Here is a 20,499-nt window from a genome sequence, read left to right on the forward strand (position 1 = left end):
TTCCTAGTAAGCAGTAGGGAGAAGTTCCTGGAACGAAGGGGAAATATCCTCGAAAGCAAGAAGTGTAGGGGGAAAGAGGCCAAAATCCTGTGCTTCAGCCCCGCTGACCACCGCTCTCGTCCTTGGGGGTTTTTTGGTTGGTTTTACTGCTCCCCGCAGAGCTCAGATGGGCTCAAGGAAGAGCGACAAGGATGAGCGCTTGGGCCACACCTCACCTGTCTGATACCGTGGTTATTTGCTAGTTTTCTTCTAATTTAATGCAAAAATCTACATGACATGCACTGTGATGGTCTGAGGCACAGGGTGACCATTTTCTATCACGGGTGGCTGTGCCTGGGACTGGTGTTACTGGAAACCAGCTGCAGCCCTGGCCAGGCGCCGCTTCCCCTTTCTGGGATGGGGGAACGTGTGCACTGGCCACCAGGACCCCGCTCCCACCTCTGCCTTGCTTTTGGGGCCTGGCGTGGCCGGCGGGGACCACCGCGGGGTTCATCCCTTTGCCAGGGCGGTGCCAGCCCTGAAACATGTATGGGGGGCTGATGCATGACCCTGGGGTTGATTTTCTTGCTTTTTTTCCCTTCTCTTTTTGCATAAAACTGTGGTGCTGCCTCGCCGGACAGCAGTGATGCCCGTTCACCATCCCGAGCCGTCCCCAGAGCCCACGGAGGCAGCTACGAGGCACAGAAACAGTGTGCCAGCAGCTCCAGGGCCCTCTCTGGCTGCGGCCGAGGGCAGTTGGGTGCTCCAACACCCACCTCTGCGGGTGTTCAACCTGAGAAGCCGGGAGCAGGCGGGGTGCCGGGAGCAGGCAGGGTGCCGGCAGGCCCACGGGAGCGCCCGCCCCGGCTTTACGGGAAAAGGGAGCACCAGGAAAAGCGGCTCCTGGGTGCGGGGAGCACGGGCAGCACCCGCTGCCCTCCTGGGTTTTGCTTTTGTTTTTTAATTTTCTTTATAGCATGCTCATAGCATGGAAACCAAGGCAGCCTGAAAGAAGGAGGATTGAAATAAGTATAATAACTCACTACCTAAACAAGGCCCGGGATTTTCCGGCCCCGGGGCCGAGCCCTGCGTGCCTGGGCTGCGCCGCCCGTGCGCCCCGGAAAGCCCCGCGGCGGCGGGTGCAGCTGCTCTCGGGCCCAGCCCGCGCCTTTCGGGGCGGCCCCGCCGCCCTTGGCCCTTCGCAAACCCGCGCGGTTTGGGTTCGGGGTGCAGCCCGCTCGCACCAGCGCCTTCGGGGCCGCCACCGCCCGTGGGGAGCCGTCCCGGCGCGGGGTCACGGGCGTTCGGCCCCCCAGCGCGGGGCCTGATCCTGCCCCGCACCCGCCGAGCTGCGCCCCGCGCCGGGGCCGGGCACGGTTCAAATCCGGATTTTTAGGGTTTTTTGAAAAATTATTATTAATTTGGGGAGGGGGTCGCGCAGGGCTCTGCAGCCAGCATCCCCCGGGGGGCGGCCCAGGCTGGGGCCAGAGCATCCCCCGGGGGCATCACTGGGACCCTTCAGTGCCTGTGACCCCCCTCCCCCCTCCCCGCGGCGGCGCCGGCGGCACTTTCACTTTCGGAGGGGTCACGTGGTTTCCAGGAAACCCGGCGCGGGTGGAAGGGGCGGATAAAAGGGCCGGGCGGGAGGTGGCCGCGCCCCGAGCCCAGGTCGCCCCGGGACCTGCAGCACCGGGGACCCCGCGGCACCATGGCAGCGCTGCAGAGCGAGGGGTAAGCAGCACCCCCCGGCCCTCCCCGCGCCGCCGTCCCCCGGCGGCCCCGGTGTCCCCCCCCGCGGCGGCCCCGGTGTCCCCCCCCGCGGCGGCCCCGGTGTCCCCCGGTGACGGCCCCACGCCCGCAGGGAGGCCCAGAAGCTGCGGTTCGGGCCGTGGCTGGTGAGCGCCATCAGCAGCGGGAGCTACCAGGGGCTGTGCTGGACCGACCAAGACCGCGGGGCCTTCCGCGTCCCCTGGAAGCACAATGCCAGGAAGGACATCACCAGCAGCGACCTGGAGATCTTCAAGGTGGGTGGGATAGGAGCTGACCGGGGCGAGCTCGAGGTCTTCAGGGTTGGTAGGGTGGGGTTGACCAGCAATGAACTCAAGTTCTTCAAGGTGGGTGGGTTGGAGGTGACCAGCAGCGATCTCGAGGTCTTTCAAAGTGGGTGGGATGAGGGAATCACCAGCAGCAACCTTGAGGTCTTCAAGGTGGGTAGGATGGGGTTGACTAGCAGTGACCTCAAGGTCTTCAAGGTGGGTGGGATGGGGGAACTGGGGAGGGAGACCAGGCATCCCTGAAACCTCCATGCTCATGGAGCCAGGGTCCCCATGTTCACCTCCCCACACACACCCCCCTCCAGGCCTGGGCAAAGGCGAGTGGGCGGTATCAGGGGAGTCCTGAGAACCCGGCCAAGTGGAAGACCAACTTCCGCTGTGCCCTGACGAGCACCCGCATGTTCAGGCTGCTGGAGGACCACTCCAAGTGTGGTGACGACCCGCACAAAGTCTTTGCCATCGCCCCAGGTGAGCCTGTCCCCATGGGGGGCTGTGTTGGGGATGGGGGTAGGGCAGGCGATCTCAGGGCGCCCCTCTCATGCCGCTTTCCTTCCAGCCACCCTCTGGAATGGCAAAGAGGGAGATTTCGGCAGCTCTGACCCTGCAGTAGACCAGCAGCCACTGCACCAGCAGCCGCAGGTGGGCACGGTGGGGGGGGAGGGGGGTGTGGTCCCCACTCTTGCTGCTCAGGCATTGCACACCCATGTCATTGGGGTGCTTCTGAGCTCCTGCTCAGCCTAAATGCAGGGCAGGGGGAGGCTGGTTTCCCCCCATCCACAGTGATAAGACCCCATCCCACTTCCCTTCGCAGCTGGAGCTCGACCCCCAAGACGTGGCCTCAGTAATGGCACCCCCAGGTAGGTGCTGGTCCCCCAGTTTTTTGGGGGGGCACCCCAGTAGGCTCAGCTGGGGCTGGTTTTGAGGTTGTGAGACCTTCCATGTGCTGTGCCCCCTCTCAGGCAGCACCGACCCCGCACAGCCCCCAGTGCTGGACGACCTGGAGGTGCTGCAGTGGGTGCTGCAGCAGTGCGACATCTCCCCCCGCAACCTTGGCTCCCCGACCCCATCCTGGGTGCCTGCAGGTGAGACCAGCCCCACTCGCAGGGTGGGTGACACCATGGGTGGGTGACCTCAGCCCCTTCCCACTGGTGATTCCTCTGCAGGGGATGCCCCACATCAGGACATCCTGCTCCAGCCTCACCCAGACCCCAGCCAAAACAACTGCATCCCCCCGCTGGCATTTCAGCAATGGGTGCCCGTGGCGGAGCAGCCCCCCTTGTGCACCTACAGCCCCCCGGATCCCATGCTGCTGGGGGAGCAAGGTGGGTGCTGTGGGGCAGGGTCCAGCCCTGGGTGTGGGAATGCTGTAGTGGGGTGGGAAGAGGCCGGGGTGCTGCCAAGTGCACCCCATGCCAAAGCAACCCCCCACCACACTGCACGATGCCAACGCGATGCCAATGCTGCCCGTCACCCGCCGCAGGGGCCGTGCCACTGCCGTGCCACCCACCGGAGGTCCCGGTCCCCGTGCCGTCCCCAGGGGAGGCGAAGCTCTTTGCTCCTGCTCCCAGACCTGTGCCACCGCCAGCGCCGCCGGAGGATAACACAGGTGAGGGCTATTAATTATTAATAGATATAAATAATTATTGTAATTATTAGTAAGAAATAGTATATACAATTATTAATAGTTATTAGTGCTCACGGTGCGTTTTGGGGAGGGGAGCCTTTGGGTTTGGGGACTGCAGCTGCTGACTACTGCCCGGTGCAGATGGCATCATCCCCATCCTGGACGTCAGCATCTACTACCGGGGGAAGCTCTTCCACCAGGAGGAGGTGGGGGGCAGCCAGTGCCTGCTGGCGTACCAGCCCTCGGACCCGGCGGTGGCCCTGCGCCCCGGGCGCCTGGTGCGCTTCCCCAGCCCCGCCGAGCTGCCCGACAGCAAGCAGCGGCGTTTCACGGAGGAGCTGCTGGGCGGCGCGGGCCTGCAGCTGGAGCAACGCGCCCGCAAGCTCTTCGCCACCCGCCTGAAGAAGTGCAAGGTCTTCTGGGCCCTCTCCCAGCAGCTCGAGGGCGTCAGGGACCCCCCACCCAACCTGCTCTGCCGGGACCAGGAAACTCCCATCTTTGACTTCAATGAGTTTTGCACAGGTGGGCAGGGGTGTCGTCTGGTCCCCATCCCCCCTCCCCTAAAGCCTGGTGTTGGGGCTTGTGGGAGCCAGCTCCAGGATGTCACAAGCATCTGAACCCTCCCAGCCCCTCCATGTTCCCTGGGCTCACCCCAAAATTGAGTCCTGTCTCCCCTTGCAGAGCTGAGGGACTTCCGCAATGGCCAAAGGCAGCGGTCCCCTGACTTCACCATCTACCTCTGCTTTGGGCAGTCCTTCTCCCAGGCCAAGCCCAAGGAGTCCAAGCTCATCCTGGTCAAGGTGCAGGGGCCAACACCCACCACCCCACTGCTGCCTAGGGAGGGGGAGACTTTTGGGGGTGATGGGGGTCTGTGTGCCTGAGGAGGGGGAGCCTCAGGGTCCAGGGGAGATGGGGGGGTCTGAGTACCTGGGGAAGGGGGACCTCAGGGTGGGGGAGAGATGGGCGTCTGGGTGACCAAGGAGGGGAACCACCAGGGTCCAGGGGAGATGGGGGTCTGGGTGCCTGAGAAGGGGGACCCTCAGGGGCTGGGGGTAATGTGGTCTTGAGTGCTTGAGGAGGGAGACCCTTGGGGGCTGAGGGAAATGGATGTCTGAGCTCCCAGGGAGGGGGACCCTTGGGGTCCAGGGGAGATGGGGGTTCCTCAGGGGCTGGGGTGGGGCACCCTCAGGGGCCAGGGGAGATGAGTGGGTGCCCAAGGAGGGAGACTCTGAGTGTCTGGGAACATGGGGATCTGGGTACCCAAGAAGGGGATACCTTGGGGGCTGGGAGACATGGGGGAACTGAGTGTTGGGGTGGGGACCCTTGGAGACCAGGGGAGATGGGGGATCTGGGTGCCCAAGGAGTGGGACCCTCAGAGGCTTGGGAACAGGGTGGGGCTGGGTGCCCAGGGAGGAGAACCCTTTGGGAGCCAGGGAAATATGGGGGGGGGGTGGTGGCACGGGAAGATGCATGGGGAGGAGATCCTTGGAGGCCAGGAGTCCAGGGAGGGCCACCCTAAACAGGGGGCAGCTGCCTGGGTCAGGGGACTCTCAGGGGCTGGGCAGGAATGGGTGGGAGGCAGCTGCCCAGGGATGGGGACCCACAGGGGCTGGGGAGATATGGGGTGCCCTGCACACCTCCTTCCTCCACTCCAGGAGGACAAGGCCGTGCAGGGCGTTGCAGCCACATCAGGCAGCTGCCCCTAACCCTGCTCCTAACCCTGACGGTTTTGCTGCCGCAGCTGGTGCCCAAGTTCTGCGAATACTGGTACGAGCAGGTGCTGCGGGAGGGAGCCTCCTCCCTTGACAGCCACACCGTCAGCCTGCAGCTCTCCGACTCCTTCAGCCTCTTCGAGCTCATCGAACAGTACAACATGCAGATGGACTGAACCCCCTACCCCCCCCACTCCCTGTGGCCCCCCGGGATGGGAACCAGCCGGCAGGCGACCACCAGGCATCAGGGGCCATGCAAACCGGCATCCCCCAGGAACACTGTGGTGGGATGCCTATGGTGGGGACCTTTCCTCCTCCACTCCCCCCACCCCAAGGACAGCTTCACCAGCTGGTCCCGGAGCCGACACGTTGCTTTTCCCCTCTGTCAGCTGCTAATGTGTGGTTTTGTGGAGTGTGGTCATTTACAGATTTATTTTCTTAAGTTTTCTAAGTTTAAATATACACGTATAGAAAGGTGCTTCCTGCTTGCTGATGTTGCCCGGACGTCGGCCCCCGCTACCAGTCCGAGACGGTCACCCCCTGCCCCTATTCCCCAAAACCATGGGGGTCCGTGGCCAGCCTTGTCCCAGCAAAGCCTTTGCTGGCAGCAGGCTCATACTGGAGCGCTTGTCAGCGCCTTCTCCCCCTTCCATTTGCGTAGATGAGGTGACTTCCCATGCATGAAGGGATGCATTTATTGATGCATTTATTTCCATGCATTAAGGCGGCAAACATGACTTGCAAGCAAGGAGTGCTGAGGACAGCTTGGCTTTGGCTAAACAAAAATAAGTCTTCTTTCTTTGGCGAGCACCTCCCGCTGTTCCAGAGTTACTCACTTGAGATGTTCTGGAAAAAATCAGGCAGTAAACTAACATGAAGCACCCAGAGCTCCGCCCTAAGGTGCAGAGGTGGTGGGCTCTCGGGGAGGAGCGTGGTAACCAGAGCACTGCCCAAAGATGGGGGTGTCCCCTCCCTGGGCTGGAAGCAGCTGCACCCCCTCATTTCAGGAGTGAGGGGAGAGGACAAGCCTGGCCATCAGTGTTGGACCCTGGGCAAGGGCAGGTGGCAGCCTCCTTACCTGTCGATTGACGTGGATGCTGCTGGGCCCAAAGGTGGTGGTCCCGTAGCTTGTCACATAGTAGTAAGCAGAGGGTTGTGCCAGGGGCTCCTCCAGCTGCCTGGGCACTGTAGTGGTGGAGGGACACCATCAGCACCTCAGCTCCATGAAAACCTCAGCCCTCCTACCCCCCCTGAGCCCCGTTGTGGCACAAACCCAGGACCATTGGGCTCACCTTTCGGCAGGAGCAGCTCTGCCCCAAAGCGGTGCCCGCATGTCCCACAGGTTTTAACGTCTTCATTCGTCCTGTGGAGGAAAAAGCCCCAAGAAGAAGAAGGAGCAGGAGCTGCCCTCAGCACTTCCCATGGAAGACAACATCCAGGCAATGGGAGGCTCCCTCTTACCATTCCAACCTGAGGTCCCACCATCGGTGGGACAGCTGCTGTCTTCCCAGGTGCCTGAGCACCTTCAGCTCTTCATGAAACGAGGGACATTTGGGCACGTGGCTAGAGTGGACATTATGTGCCTGAGCCCCAGAGTCTCAATTTTTTCACCTTTCTTTCCATGCTCGTCTTTCCCACACAAGTAAACGCTAACAACACGTGGGATGTGGGCTGCTATGGTCAGGAGAAGAGCTACATAGTGACTGGCGAGTTTCGCAACTAATTTCACATGGCTTTTAGAAGCTGACCAGTGCCACCAGCATTGCAGTAGCAACCACCCAGCTCCAGCCCTCAGCTTGGAGGGGTGCAGCGTGTACGTACATGGCATTTGTGCCATCCGTGTCCGGCCAGATGAGCTCCGCAGGACAGCCGGGCGTTCGGCAGGGTGTTTTCACACACACGTGCAGCCCCGGCCACTCCTCGGCGAGCTTCTGGACGATCAACACAACTGCCATGAGGAAGTCCCAGGCAAACTGGAAACCTTCCAGGCAAAAAGAGAACATCATCTTGCTTACTCACAGGCACCCAACCACAGCAGCCCAGGAGCTGCTGTGGTCATGCACGCATCGCTTCCAGCCTGCCAGACCACAGCTAGAACAGTTGGACCAGCTCTGTTCTCAAGTTAACCAAGGCCCATCAGTCTTCAAAGGAAATTTAAAGATAAGTTAAAAGAGCTCCCCAACTCGGATGGCCCTTTTGCTTATCACTTGGAGACCCATCCTGAGACTGTCCTCTGCTGGGACCTTATGGGGAAGGATGACCCATTTGCTCCATAAGACTGAAAACTTGACTTTCCACTTTCATGTGATTCCTTGAGTGGAATCCTGACCAGGTTGCATGGAGAAAGGGGAAATCTTTAATTGAACTGCTGGTGGACCCTGGCCAGACTAGGACATGTGGCGGGGGGGGCTTCTGGGACACTCTACCCAGAGGGGTGGAGGTGGCAGGGGGGAGCTATGGAGAGACATGTGGTTGGGAGTCATGAAATACAGATCAGGGATCCTTACCTGTCCTTCCTGCTGGCTTTCTGCACCGGAGCTCCAGGTAGCTGTAGGCCCTCTGGTTATTCTCTTTAATCAGCAGAGGTTTGCCATTGCATATGAGCAGGCAGGTCGCCTTGGCCACCCAGTGCGTGGAGTAGAAGGAGCAAGCTTTCACCAGGAACCTGCAAGGAGGTTGCCCATGGCTTTCACCATCCTCCTCCCTGCTTATCTCTAACATGGGGAGAAAGTGTGGCACCAGGTGGACTTGAAAAATATGAACCCAGTTTCAGTAGAAACAGAGGCAGACACCAAATGAGGACCGTGCCCTACTGAAAGCTCAAGCAGCAGGAGCAGTCTCTTAAGCCAAGAGCTGCTTCCAGAGTTGGCCATCAGATAAAACTCTGGACACAAGTCAAGAACCCCACAAGGACAGGAGACCTTGCAGAAACTGGAACAGTCTCAGCGCCCATAGAAACTGGACCATCCTCAGGTTGGACTAGGAGACCTCTGACTACCTGGATGGGCACAGACTAGCCAAAAACCAACCCAGATGGAAGGTGAACCAGAAGAAGTATGGTCCTTGCTGACATCCAGGCAACTAACATCGAAATGGTTCACCCAGGGCTCCACACGTCTGTGGCAGAGACAAGAAGCCGTCCCGGTCTCCTGAGTCCTGCCCTTATGCCTCAGCTGATACAGTCTCAACAGCCAAGGCCTTGCTGACAGTCATACTGGCGCTGCACCGAGCAAACCCCAAACTCTGCAACCTCATGGAGGGCTGGAAACCACTGCTTACCTCTGGAAGAAACCCTCAGGTATTTCGGGTGAGAAGTAGGCACGGATGTGGAGGTCCTCGGGATGATCTCCTCCCCACACCTCAGAGACCTCTTCGGTCTGGTTCAGATAGGTTGGGAACAAGTACCAGGACTCGCCTTGGCCCTGCGTTGTCTCCCACGGCTTCCCAGGCACAAACTCACTGGCCTGTGGGTTGAGAGCTTTGGCATGCCTCACCTCCAAGCAGAGCTCAAAGTGCTGCAGGAGGCTGAAGAGCTTCCCTCTCCCTCTGTGGGGCCTGTGTCCCATGATTTCCTCAAAGACGTCCCGCATCCCTTCCGAACAGAGCTGGTGCTTCACCAAGGCACGCACAGCCCGGTGGCACAGCATTGCCTTTGACTTGAAGGTCCACACCCAGTTGGACCTGTCTCTGATGGTGGCATGTTCCCCGATCAGTGTGTCCACAGAGATGCTCTCGAGCTGCTGGACTAGGCGGTACCTCACAAGGAGCTGGATGGGAAGAGAACGAGAGAAGAGGTGGCAATGAGAGGAGCCCTGCAAAGCTGCAGAGAAGACAGTCCTGATCCCCATGCTCACCTTGAACATAGTTATTAGGAAAGTAGGCTGGAGAAAAACGGTGCTTTCCATGTGCTCGATTTCCTCGTACCACACAACAAGCCCGATGCGATGGAGGTACCGCAAGATGTCCTGGAGAAGCTCTCTGCCCAGGCTGGCCAGGTGCTCGCACTGGGAGAGTTTGCTGAGCAGGTACTGGAGGTCCATCATGCCTAGAGGAAGACATGGGAGCTCAGCATGCATCTCAGGCACCAGCATTCCAATGCAGATGCTTTAGAGAGCCAACAAACACCAGCAGCACCCAACGTCACCCATGCCACCCCTGGGGAAGCTGGGACCAGCGTGATGCTCAGTGGCTGTGGCCCAAAATGCTTTGCCCATCCTCAGCTGTCCCACTGCCATGTTGCAGCTCCCACAGTCTTGCCTTGCCTCAATGGTGCCAACAGCCTGCCAGGACCTCAATGAAGCATCTAAAAATGAGGCTAATACTGGTTTTTTTCATTGTTTGAGAGAGCAGGTTTGTTTCCAGTCAGAAAACCTCAGACTGCCAGTTAAACCCCAGATTGCCATTTAGTCATGCAGCACGACAGGCAAAAAAACCTGGCTTATCTCCACAAAAGAAAAGCATTTGCTCCTCATCCTCGAATCCTACAGTGGCCAGGGGAGCCATAGATGACACCAGGCACTGGTGGTGTTCATACCTGCTTTACATACATAAGTGAGGAGCTGTGGCTGCCTGCTAGTCCTGCTAAGTCACAGGAGACATGGAGAAGGGGCTAGGGAGGGTAGGTGCCATTAAATAGTTGGTGGGGCATAGGTTTGGAAACCACACAGAAACATTAAAGCTGTGGAGCTCCTTCCTGCAATATTTTTTAATTGCTTATACAGGGCAAAGGGGAGAAAGAACATTACTGGAAAGAAACAAACCAGACAACATGGCCAGCTCAGGGTACCTCCAGCCACAGGTTGGTAGATGTTGGCAGAGCCTCCTGGTGAAGACACACTTGGCCTTTTCTTGTGCTTTTCCCTAGGCACCTGCCTTGGGGGCACATGCTCGTAATGACAGAGCTAGGTAGTAGCAATTAATGCTCCAGCAATAACACTGCAAGGTCTTCAGCAGTGACCCCACCACCATGGGAGTGGGGCCAGAAGGTGCAGCAAGCACTGGAAAGCCTGTCCCAGCTGCAGGACAGAAGGTCCTCCCAGGAAGGTGCGGTGGGCTTGATGGACCACTCACCATGGTCTGCCATCTCCTCGCTCTGTGCAATATCTACGATGGCAGCTTCCACCTGCCTGTAGACGGGCGGCAGCACCCGGATGACCTCGGGGAAGAGCTCCTCATTCTTCACGTGCTCCAGAATAGCGGCCTCAAGCTTTTTGATATCATGGTGATCCATGCAGTTGACAGCAACTAAGTTCAAGATCTGAAGAGAGAAAGCACACAGTTGCCAAAAGCACATCCAGAGGAGTCTTTTAGCCTGTGAGGTAAAGGAGGGACCTAATGCCAAGGAGGTCACCAAGGATGGGACACACCACTGGCTCAGCTTCAGAGGGCACTTCATTCACACCTTTGCTCTGTAGCAGTTCCTGGAAGATCACCTGGGGATAGTAAATGCCCCCTCACACTCCTCCCCAGCACCTGCTACAAGCCACAGGAGGAGATGCCCATCACTGAGCGGTGACAAGGACCCAGCAGGTCACAGCCAGGGGTTACGACATCCACCCCAGCCCTGGGGAGCGGCTGCAGTACCAGCCCGATACATTAGCACCAGGTCACCATCACCAGTAGCACACCGGGCTGCCAGAGACAATAGGGTGACCACAGACAGCAAGGAACCATAATAATCTCAGCCCTACGGTTAACGTGCAGCTCTCCATCTCCTTCAGCCTTTCCCACTGGTCCACATAAAACTCAGGCTCCTCGCTGCCCTCCAGGTTGCTGATGAAGTGAGCGAGGTTGCTTCTTCTCTCCACGAGCATGGCCATGATCTTGGCCATGATGTCACGCCTCTTCTCCTCCACCTCCTCCTCCCGGCAGCAGTCCACATGGGTTCCCACGGGAAGCACCACTGAGTTTGGGACTCGCATGGACAGGTTGTTGATCCAGAAACCGACGAGCTCCTTGAATGTCTTGTCATTAGTTTGGTACCTGGGAAGGGAGAGAAAGAAAATCCCAAATTCATGTCTAACCCTCTGGATGTCCAGCCAGTTTCCACCAGCACAGGCCTGACCATATATCCTGTGCTGTCCCAGGGGCTTACTGGAGAAGAGCTCAGATCTCCTAAGCTGTCATGGGCTGTATCCAAGCTCATCCTTAAGCTAAGTCAGTTAAAGCTATGGGGTGTAGCAGAGTCCCGCCCTGCTGTGGATGGGAGCATCCCTCTGTACCACAAAGTCCAAGCCTGATGCTCCATCCACATTCAGGGAGCACCACAAGATACAGGAGGGCTTGTAGAGGTATTTCCAAGGCAGAAAGCAAAGCTATTTAGACATGGATCAATTGGCACATAAGGAGTTAGTGCTCATCTAACCCCTCAAAACAGGACTTTGGTAAGGTGATGAAAGATCTAGTGGCTTAATGAAAAGAGTGATCTGCTGCAAAAAGGGGGAGAGGGAGAGCTAGCTACTCCAGTGGTGAGAAGACCAGGCATCAAGGTCCAATGGAAATGGTGTGAACCTGGGCAGGGGAAAGCTTCCCCAGCTCATTTTTTCTTCTCCCAATCCACTTTGAATCCAAATCAGCTCAGCACTTACATGTGGAGATTGATGACAAGGATGACAAGTGCCTGTGGGGTGATGAACACGTGGTGAGTCATGTAGTACTCCAGCTGGCCAGCGAAGTCCCAGAACAGAAACATGAAGTCCTCAATCTGGAACTCGCTGATCTCTATCCCAACCGTTCGCTCTTCCTTGGGCACCAGTTTGGTTTGCCCTTGCTTTAGGCTTCTGCAGATGGTGGACTTCCCTGCCAGCGAGGCCCCCAGGAACATGGTCTTGACCCTCTTGTCCTCCTGCCCTGAACAGTGTTGAAGCTGGTTGAAGTAATTCCGGATCTGCTGGATGCCACCAGCACACACTTCACTGGGTGGCTCTCGGAGGGGGTTCCCATTGGCCTTGAACATTTTCAGGGATTGCCCCTTGAAGAGCTCCTTGGGGAGCTGGCGAAGGGCATTATTCTGCACATGGAGCTCCTGTAAGTGTACCAGCTGCAGGACAGGCTGGGGGAAGGTCCGGAACAGGTTGTTGGAGATGTTGAGGTACTGGAGGCTGCCTCGACAAGCTGCCAGGTCCCTGGGGAGGGCACTGAGACGGTTGTTGTTCAGCCGTAAGTGTTTAAGCCTGGGGAGATGGCAGAAAACCCCCTCTGGTATGACCCGGATTTGGTTCTGATTCAGCTCAAGTTTTTCTAAACAGACCAGGCTCTGGATTTCATTGGGAAAGTCCACAATCTCATTCTTAGACAGTATCAGCTTCTTCAGGTTGCAAAGCTTAGAAATGCCAGTGATGCTCCTGAGCTTGTTCCTGTCGAGGTCAAGGCTCTCCAGCACGGGGTTGCTCAGGACTGCTGGAGGCAGCACGCGCAGCCTCTGGGTAGAGAGAGTCACTTCACGCAAACCATCCTCCTGCTCCCGACCTGGATGCATGGGACATGGAAGGTGGTTAAGAGAGACTTTCACCCTTTGGGCTGCAGACCATTTTTTCCCTTGAGCTCTGCATGTCTTTGGGATCATTTCAGCCAGCAAGGAAAAGCAGAGGTAAAACACAGGAGCTGGTTGAATAGTGCAACCACAGATGCTGCTTGAGCAGCTCCTGTGTCCTCTCAAGAGAGGAACGAAAGCCAAGGCACAAGGATCTTGGCTGGGCCTGAAGACACAGGAAGAAACGATGCCCACCAGACCTGTAGCCCAAGCATCACATTAACAGCTTTGCTCTCATTAAAGCACTGTGAGAGCTCCAGCAGCAGATGCAGCTACACGAAACCAGCAGGTTTCTAATCCCAGCAGTGGGCTGACAGGGCAGAGACGATGTCAGGAGGAGAACTGCTCTCCAAAGAACTTGCCCAGCCCACCCTCAGCTCTTGACCACAGCTAAGGAGATGCGTTGAGGCCAGGGCCAGCGAGCTCAGACACTTCCTCTCTCACATCCTCCCCCCGCTCCAGATGCACGCTGCATCAGAGATGTTCCCAGCCCCAGGAGACCGGGGGAATAACACAGGGACAGTGAGATCCCCCACAGGACAGGGCACACGAGAAGGGACTCGGTGATGGCCAGGAACATCCCCAAAAGGAAGGTGTTTAGAGCAGAGAGGTTTGCAGGCGAGAAGAGTGCCGGGGGGGGGGGTGTGGGATGGGGATCACACAATACTAGAACAAAACATGGTCAGATTTGTTTTCCTCTCCCTCCTTTCACTTCCTCACGAGATGACGCCGAGTGCATCATCAGTTCTCAGCATCACCACCTAAACCTAGGATGTGCAATGAGCCCAGCAGGAAAGCAAGCTTCCACCCTCTCCCAAACACCCGGTCTCTCCTCTGGTGCCATCAGACAAGCCAAAGGGCTCCCACCACCGCTCTGAACCAGAGCGGCAAAGAGCCGGGGCAGCTACTCACAGGCTCTGGGCTGGGTCATGGCCCTGCAGCGTGGCACCAGCTGGATCCTCCTCGTTGTTCGTCCTCCCCCTTTCGTTTCCTCCTCTTGTTTTGCTCCCCGCCTCCCCAAGCTCTGCCCAGGAACCCCACCCTCTCTTTCTCCATCCATCCTCAGAGCAGCTCCCAACAACCCAAGCACCTCTGGCCAGATACCAGGGCCATGGCTATGTCCCAAAATCAGCTCTGGAGGTCACCTACAGACAAAGATGAGTAGCTCCCGAGTCAACTTCTTACATCAGCATCCCTGCCTTTGCTGAAGGAGCTTTTGGCATTACCACTGTTGCAGAGGAGGGAAAAGACACTAACAAGAGATAGTGCTACCACCAAGCTACTGCACCTGTCGAATAAATAAGATCTCTTCCCTTAAGTAAGTGGCAGCATCTGATCCAAGAGGGTCAACCAGGAAAAAAAAAAAAAGACTGCAAGTAGTATACACAGTATACTAGAAAAACTGTTTTCTAGAACACGCTGTTAAAGGCATTTTTAGGTATGTTTCTCATTGCCTCTCCCAAGGGGCAGCTTACAGTTTGACGGATTTCTTTTTAACAGCAGACGGAATGAAAGAAACAGTGTTCTTGTTCACATAACTTCAGGGCAAAGCACGTGCAGGAGGTGCAGTTTTCAGCTTCATTGCTCCTCCAGGCAACGGCAGGCACCGAGGTAATTGAAATTTAACAGTCCTTACAGTACGTGCACTCCCACTATATCTTGCAAGAGGCTGTTATCTTTACTGCTAATTCAAAGCAAACACCAACCGAGAATTTAAAGCAGTGAATCAGTCTGAGGAACAAAACACATTGATGTTGTCTTCCTAGTCAACAGTGGAGTTGCTTCTCGTCTTTCTTTTTCACACCACCCACCCTTTCTCACTCATGCAGGCAGATTATTCTAGCATTGTTCCTCTGATACATCCAAAGGTGTCCAATTTCCAGCCTAAGTGTATTCACAACTAGATCACGTTCTCTCGTTCTTGTGCCAACAGGGCCATAAAAGTTTCTGAACTGTTGTCAAGAAATCTATCAGCAGTGTTTGCATTTACAACCCCACACCCATCTGCTAGGTATATATTCTAGCTACAAGTTTAGCTTTAAAACTTAAAGTTTCTCTTCCAGCTATTCTTTTGCAGTCTTAGTGAGCCTCTGTTCCAAAATCTTCAAAGCAGCCCAAAGTTATCCATCCCTTATACTGCACCCTCCAGGCTACGCTCTCATACAGGAAGCAAACAGAGCCAAGGAAGATCAACTCCAAAACGCTCAGGGCTCATCCATAAACGCTTGTGTAGGATGGTGAATGATGGCAGTGAAGTGTTTTGCCAGTCCAGAGAGTACTGATATATGGGCTTGTTTTGTTTAAATAAAATAAAGTCCCCAAACCACCAACTTGGAACCACAGCCAAAATAACAGTAAGCACACAAAAATTTTACGATCAAAACAAGAGTTCACTGAAAAGTCAGTAATGGCAGCAAGGGATCAAAGGTTTGTGAGTTTTCCTACGCTCACCAGGAAAAAAAAAATAAAAGCCGCAGCAGGTATTTGCTTTATAAAAAGCATCCCAGAGAGCCCAACTGTTTTCTCTTTGAAGACAAGCAGCAAGACTATCCTCGAAGAGGGCAGTTTCCAAGTTGCACTCTAAGAGGTTAGGAAAGCTCTCACATAAGATGTGTTGCTGCCATCTGGTCCAACAGGCCACGTACATTCAGTTCCCGTTGAAGGGAAAGCCAGTTTCTAAGTTGTAAGTTACTGGTTTTCTCTTCAGCCTCCCCGTTAAATGTCTTCTCCTAACATGGTTACATGGGGAATGCTGCTTTTTGTCAGGTTCAAGGGTGCTGAATATATTTGTAAGTGACTGTATTTCAGATGACCGCTTAAAAGATTGGTTGCTCTGCAGTACATGAGGACAAGGAGTGCTTTTAAAGAAAGCAAGATGAAGTCAGGATGTGTGCTGGACTCCTTTGCTTCTTGACAGGAAAACCCGTCCTCCTCCAGAAAAGGAGGAACGATTACTTAGCCAACTCCAATCCTCTCTGGAAACACAATATTCCTTCCTTACGCAAGAGCCAAGTGTGCAGGTTTATACAGAGTAGCCAGGACAAGAGGCAGCGATAAGACAAAGAAATGACACCTGCTATAGGACTAAAACCCTTCAAAATAACTTTATAAATTCTGTCACATTTCTGCTTTGTACATTAGTTCAACCGTATTCCTTGAGCTTGTTACTGAAAATTCACAATGCTTGCTTTCTGTTTCGTTTTTTCCCGAAAGGCAGACACAAAACCAGCCATCAGTGCATTATTTACAGAAGTGCAACAGTCTCCCACCCCGAAATTAAACTTTTTGCTAACAAGATACTTCCAACAGAACGTAGATAAACACCACTGCTTGAGCAGTGTTTCTGAAGTCAGTTTATAAAGATTAGCTCATTTCTGCAATCCCCAAATGACAGAGCGAGTAAAGCTTCGCCCACCATCGAACGGGCTAAAAATACAACATTTCAAGTATTAAATTAGGAGTTTCTAAAGACAATCCATATTCCGATAAATAAACACAAGGGAAACAGTATACAGCTCTCAATATACTGTATATGAAAAGTGGTGTCCAATTTCAAACTTTTAGCAAGACAGGTGCACAGCCCAAAAATGTGATCAAAGTTACCCTGAAAACTGCAGCAATCCGGGAGTCCCAAACATTAATCTCTTCTGTGTTTCCCCTCGAATTACTCTGCTGGTCTGAGGCGTTTGATTGTTATTTAGTTCTACATCTGTAGGTAATAAAAAAAAAACAACCCCCAAGTTCATTCCCATATGGAAACAATTCAAAAGAAGGTTCCGCAGGTAAGTCCTATTATCATCTGCACTTTATTTTCAATGAGATGCAGCTGCGGATCTGTTATTCCCTCTGGCATAGCGTTCGCAGCCAGAGAAGTTCAGTCCAAGTCATGCTGGCTGTGGCTTGCTCTCAGTTTTCCACTTCACGTGGATCTTCACCATCAGATTTCTTATGTTTCCTCATGTGTTTGTATTTTTCCACGTATGCCTTCACCAGATTAGCTACCTTCATAGGGTTGATCTCTCCACTTTTGCTGTGGCAGATCTACAAGAGATTAGAAAAGGCATTTGGTCAATTAACAGTATTACAGCAGTTCAGGCTGACAAGAGAAATGATAGAGAAGCCCTAAGCTTCCCAGGGGAACTGATTCCTGCATAGGCCCTCAAGTCTCATAGCAGGATACATAAAGCAGAAAACTCCACAAGGATAAGAGTAATATTTTACTTCAAGCATTCCAAAAATGGCTCAGGGCTTACCTACCGAGCACCAACTGAATGCAGAAGCATCTCTGAAAGTAGAATTATTCATTAGGCTTTTCCATCCAGCCAGTTTTACACAATACATGGTAACCAAGGAAGTGCTGATCTCCCATTTTTCTGATGATTTTGAGGAAGCAATGCTCAGATTAAAAGAACCTGGCAGTTTTGAGGGCCCATTTTGAGGTATGGGACAAAGAGAATGCACCCTACAAAGAACTTTATCAGTGTTCAGAGAGGAGTTCACAGTGAATTCAGTAGCGATTGGTGTTGCTCAGCTCTCCTACAAACTACACGAGATTCGTATGGGTCACGCAGAAGACGTGAAATTGCAGCCGTTATCTCAGGAATTTTGATTTATGATGGAATTTCTCCATGATAGCAAGAATGCAGAGCAGGGACAGAATACCATTCTCTGGGGTATCATTTAACTGCCCTGACCACAAGAGCATTACTTGCTCTCACAAGACAACATTTACCTGCTGATCAGGTCTTTTTTAGCCATGATCTGGTCAGTACTAAGACTTGAGACAAGTCAACATCAGCCAAATTACAAGGCCCTCTTCCAAAGTTCAGGGACACCACAGATGCTCAAGGAATTAATGCACAAAGTATTTTCTCACTTTACCAGAAACAGCTTGACGATTCTGGCCGAAGTTTTTAATGAGAGAGACTTGACCATTATCACCCAAGGCACGTACCACGTAACATTTCAGCTCAGGCAGCTTAAGCTTAGCAATGTTCTGGACCACTGAAAACACCGTTTTCTGAAAGGAAAAGTCTGACAGCTCTTGTCAATGGCACCACTCAGTCCTGCTGAAAGCAACTACTGCTTCACCACAAGACTGCAGAGTATGAGCCAGAGTCCAAAGATATGCTATTCAGTTAGGGCATGTAGTTGCTGAAGCTGGCAAGTGCAATCCAAAGTACTGCAACTTACTCAACGATCTGCACAGCTCCTCTTCACTTCATTTCACTATCACCTTACCTTTTGCACTGCTTTTCGAAGAATGTTCTTGTACTCCTCCTTTGTAATCTCCCTCTTCTGGTAAAAAGGTTTAATAGCAAGTTTCACTTCTTCCACAGCCCTTTCCTGCATGTGAAGCTTCTTCATGTACTGCACAGCAAAGAGAAGTTCATTACCTTGTGCTATCTTGGGAATGGTTTCTGAATCTATTTTTCTTAGAAATGCTCTTAACAGTGAAAATACTCATTTCACAATTTCAACGACCCACACAAGACCTAGCCTCAAAGTGACTTCCTTTACTGTAAATCGCAGTCTTGAAACAAATACCAGTTCATGTTATGAGGAACCCTTGCTTTGTGTAACATTTATTCTATGTGTTTTAAGCAAGCGACTACAACGTCCACTTATTAATTTTGGTCTCCTCCTTCCCTTCCAACAGCTCTGAAGTAAACATACATCCATCAAAAGGCATCAGATTCTAAAAGCAGCAAGTCACTGCTGTGAATATAAAGCTTCAGGCAGCTCTAAAGGCATTCTGAAAATTGCAGAGTTGCCTATAAATTATGGGTTACAGATGACATCAGAACATATTCTATCAAAACAAGTTCATAAAAACTGCTGCTCGTAAATGGAGGTTCGGTGGGAAAAGTATCTTACTGTTTCGTGGTAGAAAGTAAAATAATTGACTAAGAATTTTTTGTGTTAACATCCACTGCGCTTACAGCAGATGGTCTGTACAGCAAACCCAAAACTCAGCAGCAAGGGACTAGCACTACAAAATCTCCAAAGTATTTTACTGTCGTGCATTTTCAGTGCTGATAAGCAGCAAGATACAGTCCTACCTCTCCATAGGACTGTTATGAGAATTGACATTAACTTCATAGCTGGAGGGGAAAGGAAAAAACCAGGTGTTCAGAGAAATCTGGACATTCTGGCTTCTGGAAAATCCCTTCCAAACATTCATGCAAGAAAGTTTCAGAACTTTAAGAATGTATTTTAGACGCTTTAAACTCTGTGTCTTATTGCGATGAAGCAGTAGAACGTGGAACCATCAAATGGAGTAAATCCCAAAAGAATTCAAAGAAGGGATTGCCTGCTGCTCCTGGGTTAGCATGGTCAGTCACCAAAAACAACTTTTCCCAACTTATTTGGGAAAATAAGTTAAAAAAACCCAAACTTTAATGAGCTGTTTATTTGAACTTCTAAAGCTACGCATTTGCTATTTGATAGCATTCACTCACTTCCTCGTTTTTCATTTTATCCACTGGAGGTTTGGGCGCTTTGATCTTTTCTTCTGCGTTCCCAACAGATGCAGCTTGGATTCCTGGTTCAGATGCAGTAGCCAGGCTGCCCGGCTCCGGAGTCAGGCTCTGTCCTGCCATGCAGCCAAGCGCTGGAAGACTACCCTGCATGATAAACTGAACAGTGGGCTGGCTGACGGGGGCATAGGGGGGAAGGCTTGAGGGCAGAGGTGGCGTCAAAGGTATATTTTGACAGTACACCTGTGAAACAGATATCATTTTGTAAGTGCTTGTACTTACAAGAGAGAGCATCAGATAAGCATTTTCAGAGCACCTTTTATCCACTCAAACAGGCCAGTAATTACTAGTTTAAATCAGGAAGGCTAACATCCCAGCCCTCAACTAGGTCTCTGTGCACCAGGAGCTAGCACCAGCCCCACTCACCTTTTAACTGGTGGACAGCACAGACTGATGGCACAGACCAATGCCAGCAGGCCAGTTTTTACAGCCTGATTACAGTCAGCTCACAGCTTCTCAAACAGCACCATCTTTACACAAGTTACTGCTGAAAACAGAAGCTGCATGTAGAGAGCAGAATTAAAAGAAAGTGTGCTGCTTCAACTATAAGGACCACCTGAGAGATTAAATGATTAGAGGATTGCTGAGGTGTATGGGCTTTATGAAATGTACCACACGCAGAGGAAGGCAAACTCTGCCATGAGAGGACAGTGTTGCACAACGAGGGCACAGATGAGGTGGGATGCCTTCCATGACACTTGGGTGCTGGAATAGGAACCAACCTGAGAGGAATCTAGATCAGGAAACATAGGCTCAGGAATCATATAATTGGTTGGAGGAGGCTCATTTAACTGCACCTGATTTAACGTCTGGTTCAAGTCCTCTGCTTTCCAGGCCCCTTCTTTTACTCGCTGAAGTTTGTAAAACGGCATCCCTAGGTTCCCCAAGAGAATGAAAAGAAAATATTTAACAACAAAATAAACCTAATGGGTCAAAGATTCAAAGCCAATTATATTTTTAAAAAATTAAAATAAAAAGGATCTAACAACAAAGCTAGGTATAAAAGGATTTTGTTTCACAGTCATCAACATGTTAAAGCTTCTGATAATACCACCCCCTT

At 53.0% G+C, this 20,499-nt stretch overlaps 3 protein-coding genes across 4 annotated transcripts in view; 1 reads left to right on the forward strand and 2 right to left on the reverse strand.

Annotated features, from left to right (window-relative positions):
• Positions 1–1,605: 1,605 nt before the first annotated feature.
• IRF7 (interferon regulatory factor 7) lies at positions 1,606–5,847 on the forward strand. The gene is made up of 11 exons (XM_068399127.1): positions 1,606–1,710; positions 1,841–2,003; positions 2,339–2,501; positions 2,590–2,672; positions 2,845–2,890; positions 2,993–3,115; positions 3,197–3,355; positions 3,514–3,639; positions 3,799–4,179; positions 4,339–4,457; positions 5,399–5,847. Exons 1-11 carry the CDS (start codon positions 1,688–1,690, stop codon positions 5,543–5,545), a joined length of 1,533 nt encoding a protein of 510 aa, XP_068255228.1. The 5' UTR covers positions 1,606–1,687; the 3' UTR covers positions 5,546–5,847.
• A 525-nt stretch (positions 5,848–6,372) lies between these two features.
• Positions 6,373–13,831, reverse strand: LOC137663096 (malignant fibrous histiocytoma-amplified sequence 1 homolog). Its single transcript, XM_068399970.1, has 10 exons — positions 13,813–13,831; positions 11,957–12,836; positions 11,060–11,351; positions 10,440–10,626; positions 9,224–9,414; positions 8,649–9,136; positions 7,877–8,034; positions 7,191–7,350; positions 6,662–6,732; positions 6,373–6,554 (listed from the first exon to the last, which is right to left on the reverse strand). The coding sequence occupies exons 1-10, from the start codon at positions 13,829–13,831 to the stop codon at positions 6,373–6,375; spliced, it is 2,628 nt and encodes an 875-aa protein (XP_068256071.1).
• A 2,154-nt stretch (positions 13,832–15,985) lies between these two features.
• The window catches only part of PHRF1 (PHD and ring finger domains 1), a 32,706-nt gene continuing 28,192 nt past the window's right edge, over positions 15,986–20,499 (reverse strand). Inside the window, exons 15-18 of one of the 2 annotated variants that reach the window (XM_068398972.1) lie at positions 20,237–20,313; positions 19,362–19,622; positions 18,142–18,270; positions 15,986–16,941 (exon numbers count right to left, since the gene is read on the reverse strand). In XM_068398972.1, coding sequence (XP_068255073.1) covers positions 16,807–16,941; positions 18,142–18,270; positions 19,362–19,622; positions 20,237–20,313 — 602 coding nt within the window. In that variant the 3' untranslated portion in view covers positions 15,986–16,806. Of the gene's footprint in view, positions 16,942–18,141; positions 18,271–19,361; positions 19,623–20,161; positions 20,314–20,499 lie in introns of both variants that reach the window. The other variant, XM_068398971.1, reaches the window with a different exon arrangement.

The sequence above is a fragment of the Nyctibius grandis genome, chromosome 4, assembly GCF_013368605.1.
Source record: "Nyctibius grandis isolate bNycGra1 chromosome 4, bNycGra1.pri, whole genome shotgun sequence".
Taxonomy (NCBI): domain Eukaryota; kingdom Metazoa; phylum Chordata; class Aves; order Nyctibiiformes; family Nyctibiidae; genus Nyctibius; species Nyctibius grandis.

What these genes read in the sequence shown, in the direction of transcription:
- IRF7 (XM_068399127.1), top strand. Translation starts at nt 1,688, where the DNA reads ATGGCAGCGCTGCAGAGCGAGGG. An exon ending in CACTGCACCAGCAGCCGCAG is followed by an intron (nt 2,673 to 2,844) that starts GTGGGCACGGTG and finishes TTCCCTTCGCAG; the next exon opens with CTGGAGCTCGACCCCCAAGA. An exon ending in CCCATCCTGGGTGCCTGCAG is followed by an intron (nt 3,116 to 3,196) that starts GTGAGACCAGCC and finishes ATTCCTCTGCAG; the next exon opens with GGGATGCCCCACATCAGGAC.
- LOC137663096 (XM_068399970.1), bottom strand. An exon ending in TCCTAATAACTATGTTCAAG is followed by an intron (nt 9,137 to 9,223) that starts GTGAGCATGGGG and finishes CTTCCCATCCAG; the next exon opens with CTCCTTGTGAGGTACCGCCT. An exon ending in AGAGCTGCTCCTGCCGAAAG is followed by an intron (nt 6,555 to 6,661) that starts GTGAGCCCAATG and finishes CCACCACTACAG; the next exon opens with TGCCCAGGCAGCTGGAGGAG.